The sequence below is a fragment of the Prunus dulcis genome, chromosome 5 (genome assembly GCF_902201215.1).
Source record: "Prunus dulcis chromosome 5, ALMONDv2, whole genome shotgun sequence".
Classification (NCBI taxonomy): Eukaryota; Viridiplantae; Streptophyta; class Magnoliopsida; order Rosales; family Rosaceae; genus Prunus; species Prunus dulcis.
In genome coordinates, this window is record NC_047654.1 from 10,283,331 (window position 1) to 10,298,204 (window position 14,874).

The following is a 14,874-nucleotide window of genomic DNA, read 5'->3' on the forward strand; positions in this document are numbered from 1 at the left end:
TAACCATCAATTTCTTACTGTAATGTAGCTGGAGCAGTTTCTAAATGTTACCTTGTTACTCACAGTTTTTATTTATTTTGGGGGGTGTTCAAAATTAGCAATCTGAGATTGAAAAAAGTTAAGAGATAGTCTTGTAAGTGGTAACTTGAAAGGGCAACTTTGGGATGGTGTGAAGTTTCCAATTAATAATGTCTCTGTCGCAGAATTATATGCAGCAAAAAGAAATGTTAATTAATTATTTAGTTAGTGCTCCTATTAGTGCAGAGGTTAAATGCAAATTTATAGACCAGGGCACAAGTTTGGCTTTTAGATGAAGTGAGAAGACAACTTTAAGATGATTTTGGGAGAGCGGGGTTTTCTCACACACACTGCCAAGGTGCAATGGAAGTTCGAATTTGAGACCACTAGTCTGCAAGTTAATGCCTTTTTTCATTAAGTTAAACCCCGTTGACAAATAGAAGACCATTTTTATGTGACTTATTTGAAAAAACACTTATATGCCAAACTTTAATGTTATCATTAAAATGTTTATATATGTGTAGCTGCTAGTGCATGGTCCTTGGACTTAATAGTGTACAAGATGAAGTCATCTTTTCATGTTTTTTTGTTTACCAATAATCTAACTAATCTTTGGTTTGTTTAAGCAAATCCATCCCAACTCCATCGTTCTTTATCCTTTGATGGGAACATAAGAGATAATAATGAGCGATTAATTTAAATTAATGTGAAGCAGATGGTGACATTGTAACAAGCAGAACAAGGATGAGTACTATTGAATTGATCACAGCTATCATGCTGATGAGCAGTATTTGCTTATACAAGCAAAAGATTTCTCAAAACATCTCCATTGCGGTGGGTAGTTTGCTCTTTTTGTCGCTTGGAAAAAGTGGATCAATGACATCACAGTTAACTTCTCTGTAGTGTCTTGGTGGCGGGTAACATTAAGGTTTCTAAACAAATAAACATATCCAGCTCCAGCTCCCTAATGAGTGTTTGTGAAGAAAAGGGCCACATCAAAAGTAAGGCTTCCTGGTGTTGAGAGGAACAGACCGGCCCGACCCACTAACGATGAGTCATAGACATGGGTGTAAACGAGCTAAGTCAAGCCGAATCTCGTAGTGCTCAAGTTTAGCTTATTCATGTTCTATGGAATTTTGGCTCGAATCCGATGAAAACAAACACAACACTGTGAGTTTTATATATATATATATATATATATATATATATATATATATATATAATGAAATAGGGGGGACAAACTCCAAAAAGAAACAACAACTAACTAGTACAGATCAATCACAACACTTTGAGTTTTTAATTTAGTATAGAATTGCTTTAAAATTATTTTTCAAAAGATCGTTTATTCCAAATAAACTTCTTATAGTTCATAAAAAAAGGTCTTATAAACGAGTCTCTCACAAACTTTACGAGCTGAAACTGGTATGACTCGTTTTGAAAGTTGTTCTAAAATACTAGCCCATCAAGGAAAAATAGGAACATGCTTGAAGCCAAATGTTTAGAAACACAAAACAGAAATTTATGAGACACCATGTCTCATGACAGCACGTGCACAATATATACTAGGGAACAATGAACAAAAACGATTTTCAATTTTCATGTGTTTTTTAAAGAAAATTCTGTACCACAATAATGTTTTCCATGATGAAAATTCAACAAGATTTTTGCAGTCCACGTTCTTCTGGTCTAATATTGGTACATGGTCGTAAAGACCTACTATATATTGCTTTGCAGTTGCTTTCTCTGACTCTTTATGAAATTCATGAATCTATTAGAATTTCTTATATACACAATTGTTTTGATCTTAAAACATATTGATGTAAAACAATTAACATTGAATTAAATTCTTCAAATCTATTTTGTGAGAAATCATTACAAACAAATACAATCTTTTTTTCACTGATCAAGTGAAAAGAAGGAAAAATGCACATCACTCTGCAGGTAAGACTGAAAAGATGGCACGAAAATAATTTCACAAGAAAAGAATTTATAGATTCTATCTAAGAAGAAGTAAGAATCTTTTGGTAGTCACGTTTTTTAAGTCATAGCTCGAACCAGAGGCGATTGAGGCGACATTATGCACGGCGACATCATGATGTCTTCCATTCGTCGTGATTGGAAGCTGAGCCTGAGGTTGCTTTGCCAGAACCTGTTGTTCTTCCTTGGCGCCACAGCCTCCTTATCTTGTAGCACGAAGGTTCGGATTCGAGTTAAAGCAATTTCCATGGTCTTGTCATCCATGTTGGCAAAGCAAACTCTGAACCAGCCTGGTTCAGGGCAATGGAAAGAAGAACCTGGTGACACATTGAGCTTAACTTCATGGATTATCGTGTGCCACAGCGCCATCTCAGCTTCAAATGTCTGCTCCTTGAGGAGCTTGTGCAAGTCCATCCATACAAAGAGACCACCATTGCTCTTCAAACAACTTGTGCCTACTTGAGCAAGTCCCATAGTCAAGCGCATGTGCCTTGCTTTCAGCCTTTTAGCACTTTGTGCAATAAATCTGTCCACAAAATCATTGTCTGAAAGCATGGATGCGATCAGATGCTGAGTTTGCGTAGAGACTAAGCCGAAACTTGACATTTTTCGTGCGCAATTTACCACCGCATCATTGTAAGAATACACAATGCCAACTCTGAAGCCAGGGAACCCCATGTCCTTTGAGAGGCTGTAGACAATGTGAACAAGGTTGCGGTCGCATTCGATATCTTCCTCTATGATTTCTGCAATGCTTATGAAGCTTGGCTGGCTGAAGACCGTGGCAGCATATATTTCATCACACACCAGATGGATTTTCTTTTCATTGATGAAGGCCACTAGGCTTCTTAGAGTCTCTCTGTCTAGGACAGTGCCCAAGGGGTTTGAAGGATTGGTGATCAGCAAGCCCTTTACTCTGATGTTATCCTTTTGAGCTTTCTCATAGGCAGCCTCCAAGGCTGCTCTGGTGACTTTGAAACTGTTGGAGCTTTCACAAGCAACTGGAATAAGTTGCACCCCCGTTCGCCATCCAAGATCTCGATCGAAACTGCAAATAAATTCCAAAAAAAATAATCAATTGCTGGAGAATGGATATAAGTTGTTCAAAGATTATTTTCCTTAATTTAAACTTTGCTGCCTTCAGGGACAGACCCAGGAATTTTATGTCGTAAGGTCATAGCGTACAATGGAGGATTTGGGGCTTAAAGGCTTGATGGGGAAGAGGGTTAAAGGTTTGTGGGGGGTGGATATTGGGGATTTAGGTTTGAGGGTTTAGAAAATAGGTGTTTTGGAGATGAAAACTCGGGAGGAAGGTCTGTGCAGCAGATATACAATCTGTTCTCTCTTTTTTTTAAAAAGACCTGGACCAAAACGACGTCGTTTTGGCCAGGTCTTTTAAAAAAAAAAATTCGTTACTGCTGGTCCAAAACGATGGCGTTTTGGCCAGCGAGTTTTTTTTTAAAAAAATCGCTGCTGGTCCAAAACGACGCCGTTTTGGCCAGCTTCTTTAAAACAAAAAAACAGATTTCCTGTTCAGCTTCTTCTTCCTCAGTATCTGCAACTCCTCCCTTCAGCCATTCATGGGGTCACACCCCAATTCAAAGGGACCTTCTACCTTGCTTTCATGGAGTCCATAGGGTCGTTTGACCCCATTGACCTCACTGTGGGTCCGTCCCTGGCTGCCTTTAAACAGTTTCATTATAAAGTTTTTCAACAGGGAAAATTTGTCCCTGCTTTGACTGCTTTTGACATGAGGTGGAAATTACCGGGCCACCATGAAAGGGTAAGAATTGTACACGAGTTCAGTGCATTCAACTACTAAGATTTCAACCCATCTATATATATAAAGCAAAAGGTAAGAATTGTGAAATATTCAAAATACCAGAAAATATCCTTAATTAATATAAACATTAAGAATTGAAATTATTAATTAAATAAGGATAATATGGTAAATTCATACTTTTTCATATTTAAAAAAATTAAAATGAAAAGAAAATCAGATAATGAATCTTATTTTTATGGAACACAACTACCTATTATCTTTTTTAATTCTAAAATAAATTTAATTTATTTAAAAAAAAGCCTCTCGCAACCGCGGAAGCGCGTATGAAGAGGCTAGTTGGCTAGAACTAAGAAAGGGACGATTCTTTTATAAAGAAAAGTGTCCAAAGTCTGCACAGTTGTGTCCAAAGTCTGCAAAGTCTGCACAGTTGTGTCCAAAGTCTGCACAGTTGTAAACTGTCCTCTGAAGGGAAAGTGGACCTCATTTTCCCCAAGCATCTTTTTCCTTTTTGTCAAAATGTAATACGTATTGAATGGTTTTTAAGACAATCTGCTGACCCAGTTGTAATTGATCGTTTTCAGGCCCCCACCTAAGCTCAAGTTGGTCGAAAGTCATAGAGTTGTGATTTGAAATAAAAGTCAAGGTCCACTTATCAATTGCTAAACGTCTCATTATCATGCAAATGGCCTACATTAGTAATTTAATCTTTCCCAAAAGAATATTAGAGCATACCCTGGATAATAAGGAACAGGCACCAGAAATGCATCCCCAGGATCAGCCAAGCAGAAGGCTATCATCTCATGAGCTCCGGTTGCGCCTCCGCTCATAACAATCCGGTCGGGGTCAAAGGTGACTTGATTTCCTCTCGTTTTTCCCATGAAATTTGCAACAGCCTGTGGATTTATCACCCCAATAATTATGTCAGTATATAGCCAAATGTTAATGAAATATTGCTAGATTAAGGTAACAAATCAATTATGCTAATAAAAAGTGCAGCATATATATCTTGAGTGCATACATTTCTGAATTCTGGCAGTCCATGATAGTCCTGAAAGATAGCTATGTCTTTGAACTCATTTACTCCTGCAGCTGTGCAAATGGAGGCTTCTGGGTTCTTCAAAACCCACTCTTCAATCAAATCAAAGCATAGCTGCACACAGAATAAGAGAAAACAAGAGTTAAGTAATTATGCTCTTCAAAAACCACCTAATTAACTTGGAAAAGAATGAAGAAAGGTTTCATTTTTGGAAATTCTTACTTGATTTTCTGCAAGACCCATCTGGATAACCCCATTAGGGTTCTTGGTGGGATGAAAGGGATTACTATCATAAGCCTTCCAGCCATCAAAGTATGGAGAATTTTCACCATGCCCATTTCCAGTTGCCATCTTGGACAAGAGTTGCTGTTGGTTGCTCACAGTGAACCCCATTGTGTATATGCCTTAAAGATCCTTGCAATGCAGTGAGAAATATATCTATCAAAGTGTAAATTATTTATAAAGAGAAGAGAGGAGCAAGAGGGTCTAGTCTTTTGGGCAGCGCTAATGGTTTGCTTTAGACCGCTATGCAAAGCCTAAAAGAGATAAAGATATATGTAAGTTAGTTGAGGAATGCAACTTCCTTAATGGTATTTATAAAGTAAGCAGCCTGGTCGGAGAGATGAGTATGCAATATTAAGTTGGACTTTTGTTCTAAGGAAATGAGAATCTGATGAAGTTTCCTATGAAGGAGCACAATGGTCGCTTCTTTGAAAATCTGGTTACAGTAGGTGGGTGTTTTGATGTTCATTTCCATGTTATAAATTATACTAGAGACTTTGAACCTGAGCTGGGGAAAAGAACTTTCATGGTCACTTCCTTATGTAAAGGACAAAGCTTGTTTAAAGTATCTCTACCGTCAGCCATGATCGATAAATTTCATGTTCCATATTCTGAATTGGGTAATGCTAGGCTTATCACATTTTTATAGCACATTGTGTACCACCTCTCTAATAGAGGTGGAGCCCACCAATTTAATGGGGCCCACTTCTATTAGAGAGGTGGTACTTAATGTGGTACGAAAAATGTGATAAACCTAGCATTTTCCTTCTAAATGTGGGTCTATATTTAGTAATGTTGGTGTTGCTGGCTCAATACAAGTCATGATGTGTAAATCCATATTGAAAAATACAACAATAATAATCTACCGTTCAAATATAGGTGGTCCACTTCTAATTGCACCGGGTCCTTTTAAATTAAAACCCTACACCTAGAAGTCCATTGAGCCTAATTCAACTCATATATTAGACTCAGGTGATTAAAATAAGGATAATATCGATGCATGCTTTGAACACAAGTCAAATCCTATTACGTTAATTGGTATATAACAAGTCAAATCCATGAGTAGTTGACTCTTATTGGTCCGTTGATACAAGTCAAACTATCTTGTAGAGAAGATTGTAGCAAAACAAAATTCTATTAGTTAGTGGAATCATGCTAGCATGTTGATGTGGCACGACTACTAATCACTTAAAACCGAACTTGTGATCTCTTCTAGACCCACCAAATTAGTACAATGTAATGACGCCCTATTTTTGGTGCCTGAGTAAAGTTAATTGTAGTGGTTAACATTTCCATTGGCAGCCCTATTTTTCCATAGATTACACAGAAAGACACTTACATTAATTCAAAGTTCCTTGTTTGATTCCTTAAGGCTCAAGAATTCAAAAGAGAGCTCTGAATTCACTGGTGGCCCGCCTAGAATGTTCAAATTTTGGCCCCATATATCAAAGGAACCTGAGAATTAATGCACCAGATTTTTATTCCACAAGTGGTTTAGTCTCCAAATCATGTGGAGGCAAAACAACAGTCTTTGACTGCAATTTTCTCCAGCAGTTATAGAAGTTCTTGCTGGAACCCACCTCAGCCTTGGAGTGTGGTTGTTTGCCAGACTTTTTTTATCATCAAACTAACATATTACATTGTCAGACTGTCAATTTAAATTACGTTTAGACATAAATATTGAGATGCCGTGCAAAAGAGAAGGGACCAAAGCCACCCTTATGCTTTGGATTAAATAGTTAAAACTTGAAAGTAGTAAAATTGAGATGTAGGGTTTTGGGTTCTTGTATGAAAACAATTTAACATATGGGTGGCTGTTATTGGAATTCTTATCAACCATGTGGGTGGCTATAAACAAATGGGTCAGGGCGTGTTCTTGGTCAGCTGCAGTTGTTCATAAAGACTGCTTGCTTAGTGATGTAGAGTATGTCGTTGAACCGGCTTTGCTTTTGTTTGGTTATCTTCCATTCTTAGTGGAAATTATTTACCCCTTTTTTGTGTCAAAGGTAGGTTAGAATGGTTCCTTCATCCACGTGGAGAGTTGAAATTCCAATTCAAATCTTGCTTAAAATATAACTAAACAATATAAAGAAGAAAAATTGCAGACCAATTTTTGCTCTGAAATGGTCGAGTCCAGTTTAAGTATTTGGCTCTGGCTTTCTGAGTTTGTATGCCCTGCCCTCTCTTCCAAATTGGGTTTTATTTGTTCTTTAAAGGGGAATATTTTAAATCTTCTGTTCTACTCTGTTATGCGTACGTAAGTGATTGTGAGTTGTTGATGCATCATGCGTGTTAATTGTCAGCTGACGTATACTACCACCCCTCGTGCTTTGAAATTAAAATTGGTGGACAAGATTCTGGTTTTTTCTGGCTATCTTGTACTATAACTCACATGAAAATTGAGATAGATTCTGGTTGCGTGCTATAAAGGTTAAGAGTAAAAGACTACAACGTCCCAATGGGATCAACGACTTGATGGGAATTCCACTTGCTTCCACAATGTCCACAAGGGTTCAAGCCATACAGACGTAGCTTGTGACCGTTTACTGCCTAAAGAAAAAATCAACAGCAAATTTGAGAAAAATGAGAGACACGATTTAAATTTGTTTTTCATTTTTATTTATAAACCTACCCTATGTCATTTTACATTTTCATATTCATTGTTTAGTCAAAACAAAATACAAAAACATTACAAAATGGATCTCAAAGTTTTCTTCGGTTAAGCCCAACGAATTGCTTTTTACATCTATTGTGGCTACCTGGGCACCACTTAAAACTGAAAATTTTCATTTTTCAACTTTCTGAGGATGAACTTAAATAGTAAGACACCAATGGGTTTTAGCTGCCCATGCTTTTGGTGTACTCCCAAGTGATCTTGGATTCAAGCTATTATGGATCACTTGAGATTCAAGCTATTATGGTATCCGCGTATATAAGTTTCCACCATCTCCTTTCCAAACTTCGGCCACCCCAAAAAAAAAAAAAAAAAGGAAAAACCAAAACATTATGGCTAAGCTTAAAAGTTTTCAATATTTCCAACTGCATTCCAAAGTCGACTACGAAACCTGAAAAAAGCTTATTATGGTATAAATGCTTACCTTGTGCCTTAGAAAACCAAGTGAATTCAAATTTGGCACACTGATAGTCCTTTGCATATTGTCCATGTGTTTGATCAGAAATAGTCATGGTCAATCAACATGCCAATACGACCAACGTGACTTATTTATTTATTTTTGGTCGACTGCTTGCTTGAAAAACAACCTGCCTAACTTTCAGTCCCAAATACTTAAGTTTCAAGTCCAGACCTCGGCCAAGGGCCAAACTTATCTGTTACCGTGACATCATCGGTCCCGATTCTATCATGTCATGCTTACATGCTGTATACTCCAAGGGGAAGAGAAACAACTTTTCATATATGTGATTTCAAAGAAACCCAGGGGAACGAGAAAACACTTTCATATGTGATTCCAACCAAATGCACAGTTGTGAGATGAGTAAGCAAATTCGTTACCTATAAGCTGTGTAAGCAGACCACAGCATACAACAGTCATGATAAACTACAATGATCACAATTTAAGAATTGCCATTAAAGGCCTTTTCTTACTTTCTCATAAGAAGAACCACAGTGTGAGCGGCAATACTTCGATTTTCTCCAAGGCTGTCCACCTTCTCATGAGTTTTAGCTTTGAGATTCACAAAAGAGGGGTCTGCTCCAAGCAGCTTAGCCAAGTTGGCCCTCATAGTCTCCTTATGTGGGCTCAGTTTTGGTCTTTGAAGAATCAAAGTAGCATCTAAATTTCCAATCTCATACCCTGCCTCATGCATCAATCTCACCTGAAACAAGCAAAATAATAGAATATAAGGTTGATTAAACAATCGTTTTTGCCAATTGCAATGTATGATCAATCATTCAACAACAAATGGCCTGCTTGACTCATGATTGGACAAAAAGGTTTCTGGAAACTTTGATACAATCTGAAAACCTAAGTCACATTCTAAGTATTGTTATTATTATCATTATTTATCTACCTACAACCTACAGTTTCCATATTAAACTCGAATAAGTTTTTCAACTTAAAAAACCATGAAAATACATGTGGATGTCCATGACAAGTTTTGCAGCCAGGAATTAGGATTTGAGGCTTTAGACTCAGATTTTGAGTCCATGAGACGAGGTATCATGGCAGAGCAGAAAATCCATGAATTTAGCCCGAAGGGCACACATGCTCTCATAGTCACCCAATGCTTGAGAATCCGACCTGGGGTTTGGGCTCTCTGCCTGGGTTCCAGGGCATGAGGCTCATGGTCAACATCCTGATATCTCCAGGACTCGTACAAGAAATTTGGCAGACGGTCCATTACTTGAAATTGAACTTTGAGCCTATCATCCATGCCTCAAAGTTCGGGTCTAGGGGACCGTCAATGCCCTGGTTTCATAATGTTTTTGAGTGGTTTCCAATCCAATCTTATTTGAAAGGGCAAACACAACCTTTTCAAGATTGTATCTAAAAAATAGTTTCTCACAGCAGTTTAATCAAATGTGTGTGTATGTGTGTGCGCGCTTTTCTTTTCTTCTTTTCTTCTGCATTTACTGTATTCCTCAAAAACCAAAAATTGTATCAAGATCATGATTCAAACGAGCCCTCAACTAAATTGCTTACTCTCACTTTTTCAGCTTCAATTTATGTACTTCGCACAAAGTAGAGGGAACAAAGAAAGAGCCATTATTGGTTAATATCGTACCCCGCAAACATTCATATTTTCCATCCAAAAGTTACAATTGATTGAAAAAATCTTCACCAAGAAACAAAAAACACAAATTTTCTGGAAATACATGCTAACCAAACCAAAACTCAAACAAACCAAAAAACCAGTAAGTACAAGGAGGAGGGTAGCTTACAGCTTCTCTGATGAAAACAGAGGAATCTGCACCGCGCCACTTAGGATCCGAATCCGGAAATATCTGCCCAATATCCGGAAGGCCCAGAGCCCCCAATATCGCATCCACCACACAGTGAAGCAACACGTCCCCTATAAACAAAATTGAAAATAAAAAATCGAAATTAAAAAAACAAAATAGAGAATTTGAAAAAACAAAATTAACAATTAGAATTGCAGAATTACCATCGGAATGAGCCTCGCAGCCTTTATCGTGAGGTATGTTAATGCCGCCGATGATCAAAGGGTAACCGGGCTCCAACCGGTGCAGGTCGAACCCGTGTCCGACCCGAAAAGGCAAGACCTTGGAGGCAGCGGCGGAAGCTGGGGCTTGGTCAACCTCGAAGGCCGTGCTGGCGGAGGCAAAAACGACGGGCCTGCGCGTCGTTTGGGCGGCTCGGAGAGATAGAGAAGATGGGGTTCGAAGACTGTAGGGGTTTGGAGCTGGCAGGTTCGAGCGAGGAAGAGAACGAGAGAGTGGTTTGGTTGTTGTGCCAGTGGTAGTGGCGATTGAAGAGGCGTTGACGGGTGTGGCTGCCATGGCCATTGCTGAAGGTTTGAAGCTCTGCCACACGAGTTGCTACGACGGCGTTTTGTGCTTTGCGGTTACTGTCGAGTGTTGTGCAGCGCTGAGCTCGACTGTTCAAGTTCGCAACCAACTAGCGGGACCCACTTGGGTTACATTTGTCTCCAGCAAAATCCAAGTGTGCACTCGCATATTCCCCAATTTGCCAACTTTTTAATTTTTAATTTTATGGAATGGATTAACAAATCCAATGTATTTTGAGCTTAATTTCAACCATCCAATGTATTTTTGGCTTAATTTTTACCATAAACCCCATCTTTTCATCTTTGTTGGGAATTAATGAGTAATATAGAAAGAATTGGGTATAAAAGGAAATGCTTAAAATAAGAAATCCCACGGATTATGGTGGAATGAAATATAAAAGGAAATGTTCATAAGCAATCCCACATATTATAAAACCGATAATAGAAGAGAGAGATTCAAACACAGGACCTCGAATGTTATTATAAAACTGATACAAATCCTCTAGGGAGTCTCAATGATTAATTAGGCACATTTAAATTTGGATGCATGTTGCCAGCTTACCATTATTGAAATTTTATTTTATATTTAATACAACCGATAATAAAGGAGGGAGATTCTAACACAAAACCTCATATGTTACCATGAATTGTTACTATGAATTTAGTGAATCTCAACGTTTAGTTAGGTATTTTATTTGGATGCATGTTGCCAGCTTGCCATTTTTGAAATGTAAAATTGCCAGAAACGATGTAGATCGCTATACGACCAAACGGTAACTTATCCACCCTACTCGTATGTTTATTTGATACCAAGAGGGGAGAGATGTTTATATATGCATATGTGAATCAACAAATCAATGAAAATGTTAGTACACCTTTAAAACGTTTTAACAAGCCAAGATTAAAGACAGAATACTATGTAGCACATTGCTCTCTGGCATGCACCTTCTGAACCTGGAACCACCTTATACATGCATCTTCTGCATGAAGCATGGTTCCTCGCTCGAATGGAGTTAGAACTTGGACATACAGAGAACGAGAACATAAAGCAAAGCATGCATCTAAACATTTAATTCCATTTAAGCTCTATAACTAGTTTATACACACATGGTTTACATGTCTGGTTAAGCACCTTTTACAACAATGCGCAAGCAAACCCCTTTTGTCTAAAAGACCACACACCGCGCATCTTTGACACTGACAAAACTATTCACATTGATCGGTATGTTCCAATTTCCATGCAGCAACAGTCGAGTCCCGTTGCCAGAAGCAGTTAAGCTTGTTTTGCATTATCTGAGACAGAAGCCCTAAGTTGCTTGGATCCATGCTCCGGTAAAAGATGTTCTGATGCAGCTCGCTTTTGTCTCAACTGCAATAAACAGTCCATGAAAAAACTAGGAGAAAGCCTCTCTCTCTCTCAATGTATGTCCGCAGTTGTGTGCAATGGGGAAAAGGGGGCATAAAGTACTCATGTAATACTTATACTCACCTTCTCTTCATCATTCTGATACATGTGCCTCAAAAGAATATTTTTGGTTTCGGTGGTTATCACTGCAAAGGGTTCAGACAGGTTAATTTCACTTTGTGAAACAGCACGATTAGCAAATTGCTAATCAATCTCAAGGGTAAAAACTACACCCATAACAGTCAACTTTCAGTTGTCAGGATTAATTTCAAAGCTTAACTGGAATGGTTTGTGAAACAGCACGATTAGCAAATTGCTAATCAATCTCAAGGGTAAAAACTACACCCATAACAGTCAACTTTCAGTTGTCAGGATTAATTTCAAAGCTTAACTGGAATGGCCTTTCTTAAAGAATCATGAGTTGTTGATACAGGAACTAAGCCAATGGGTAAGGATCCAGAATGAAACAATGAGGAGATATAAAGTTTTCATTATTACCTTGATCAGGTGGGGGAAGGGTCCGGCTGTGAGTTGGATGATAGGTAGCAGGTGTCATTTTCTACAGACAAATGGAAGCATAATTTTAAACAAAGAAAGAGAATGCGTTTAATTCTGATCTATTTGCATCATAAACCTAACTCATGACATGTTCTTTTTGTTTCCTTTTTAAAATTTGTGGTTGTTGAAAGAACAAGCAAATAACAAATTTTGCATTAGTTAAATCTGTTCAAATTCTGAAGATGCATCCGTGAGCGCCCGAGCGACGTACAACAATCTATAATCTGGATTTGTGACCGGAAATAGGTCCAACAATGAAGCACCCAGAACTCTACAGCTGTAAATGATAACTTTATAAAATTATTTGCAGAATAGTCTGGTGGTTTTGGAACAGAGAAACATTTTCCATCAGATAGGCCTGTTTCACCACATCAACACTAATGAAGCTAAATGATGGTTCATACACACCAGAATGTATGTTTCAGACACATCACTAAGCAACCTTCTACCAGGAATCCTGATTCTCTACAAGTTGGCTAGACTTAAAAGTTTTGCTCTTCGGTTCATCTCATAGCACTGAGTCCTACTGTAACACAGAATCTTCACCTTAACTTTGAGAAATGCTATTATTCTTAAGTATTGGGAAGTAATGTATAAATAGAATTTATAAGTAGAAAACAATATTTTTCGGACTTCCTCACTAAAATTCTCTGTTGAAAACATCAAGCAATATGTCCTAGTGGCCCACAATGTCAGCCCAGTTGGTTTGAAACAAATCCAAGATTTAGTTACCTAGCATGCATCAACTATTTTTGGAAACACTTAGGGTTTTCTTAATGTATAAAGTCTAAGCCACTCTGCATATTTTCATTGGTTTTGGATGGACTAACATGGCACCAAAGTGCACAGTTGGTCTTGTGTCAGACCCGTTTTGGTCGTACATGCTTCAAGTCACCTAAGATAATTAATGCATGTGTTATACTAAACGCGAAAGAGAATGCAGAGGATATAGAAACTTGAAACTTAATATATACGAATCCCAGGCCTCTCCACCCAATTACTAATTGTTGGATGCTTGAACTTAAGAGTTTCTAAACAACTTACAAACTAGAAGAAAAAGTAAACACCTTATATCTGGCAGGTATTTATGGGGATTTTCTCTATAGCCCATATTTGGGAATGATAACATAATTCGGACGCTGTTTAAATACTAGAACTTCTACCTTAGCTTAGAAACGGACTAAATGAGCTTCATGCATATGGTAAATTAATCATGCAGTATCCATGATCCCATATCATTCCAATATATGATATTTCTATCCAACTGCTATAAAATCTGAAGTTAAAAATAATGCATCTGATTTCAAATTTCTTGTGAACTCTACAAGATTAGAGCACCATATGTTAGCTGCAGAACAAAGCATCAATCCTAATAAATATAAGACCAACGTAATAACAAAGCATGAAACTTTCGGAGATCCGGGAAGTGGAACAATGCGCGTAGTTTAAGTGAAAGACTACAAATCAGAGACATCAAAGCACAAACAACAGCAGCATATTGTTCCCTGATCCAAATATCAAACGAATAGCATTTCTTATGAATTCATATGAGATATGGAAGAAAACAAATGAAAATGTACAAGAAGATGTTCCAATTCAAACCACACTCATTTGCACACGATTTATTACAATGAAAGATTTATCATTTCAATGACATTGCTGCAACATCATTTACCATAAAATATAAATAAATAAAAAGAAGCAAAATCTGCACTAAAATCTATCTTTTTGGATGTACAAACAAAAATCATTTCAAACTTTCCATAAAAATCAAACCGGGTCTCGAAATTTTTTGATGAAAATAACAGGAAGCCCTTACCTTGAGCTGAACAGTATCATAAAAGGCAGAATCTTTTTTTCCCACAACAACTCAGTTCAGAACAATCAACAACTTCAGCAATTTCACCATAACAGATGTACAAAACCGAACAAAAAGAAAGCAAAGAACTTCACAGGTAAAGAAAAATCAAAGCTTTGCATGTTTATATACAGCTTAAAAGAAAAAGAATGGCAAAATGGGTTTGATTGAGATGCTGAAAACTCACAGAAGGAGTGGAAGGATCGGCGGGCCGGAGCTGGCTGAAGTTGTGAGGGTCATATGACGGCCAGTCACCGAACAAAGAACCCATGGAATGCACCTAAAATCTAGAGACACCCCCCGATTCTAGAACCAGCCTCAAAGAAGACACAGACAGAGTTGCATATGTATGCCACATCTTATATAGGGGAGCACCCTAATTCTTCGTGCCACCCCATTGTCCTAACTCCTAATTAGTAAAGGAATATATACGTGTGATTTTACTCTCTTTTTTATTATTATTATTTTTA

The 14,874-nt window shown here is 37.8% G+C and overlaps 3 protein-coding genes across 3 annotated transcripts; all 3 read right to left on the reverse strand.

Moving 5' to 3' along the window:
- Positions 1–1,852: 1,852 nt before the first annotated feature.
- Positions 1,853–5,581, reverse strand: LOC117627994 (1-aminocyclopropane-1-carboxylate synthase). The gene is made up of 4 exons (XM_034360329.1): positions 5,037–5,581; positions 4,797–4,928; positions 4,511–4,671; positions 1,853–3,043 (listed from the first exon to the last, which is right to left on the reverse strand). Exons 1-4 carry the CDS (start codon positions 5,205–5,207, stop codon positions 2,056–2,058), a joined length of 1,452 nt encoding a protein of 483 aa, XP_034216220.1. The 5' UTR covers positions 5,208–5,581; the 3' UTR covers positions 1,853–2,055.
- A 2,908-nt stretch (positions 5,582–8,489) lies between these two features.
- On the reverse strand, positions 8,490–10,738 carry LOC117629348 (2-C-methyl-D-erythritol 2,4-cyclodiphosphate synthase, chloroplastic). The gene is made up of 3 exons (XM_034361909.1): positions 10,221–10,738; positions 9,997–10,127; positions 8,490–8,930 (listed from the first exon to the last, which is right to left on the reverse strand). The coding sequence occupies exons 1-3, from the start codon at positions 10,579–10,581 to the stop codon at positions 8,697–8,699; spliced, it is 726 nt and encodes a 241-aa protein (XP_034217800.1). The 5' UTR covers positions 10,582–10,738; the 3' UTR covers positions 8,490–8,696.
- Positions 10,739–11,627: 889 nt separating this feature from the next.
- Positions 11,628–14,805, reverse strand: LOC117626898 (DET1- and DDB1-associated protein 1). The gene is made up of 4 exons (XM_034358695.1): positions 14,592–14,805; positions 12,487–12,547; positions 12,073–12,134; positions 11,628–11,952 (listed from the first exon to the last, which is right to left on the reverse strand). The coding sequence occupies exons 1-4, from the start codon at positions 14,673–14,675 to the stop codon at positions 11,857–11,859; spliced, it is 303 nt and encodes a 100-aa protein (XP_034214586.1). The 5' UTR covers positions 14,676–14,805; the 3' UTR covers positions 11,628–11,856.
- Between the last annotated feature and the right edge of the window lie 69 nt (positions 14,806–14,874).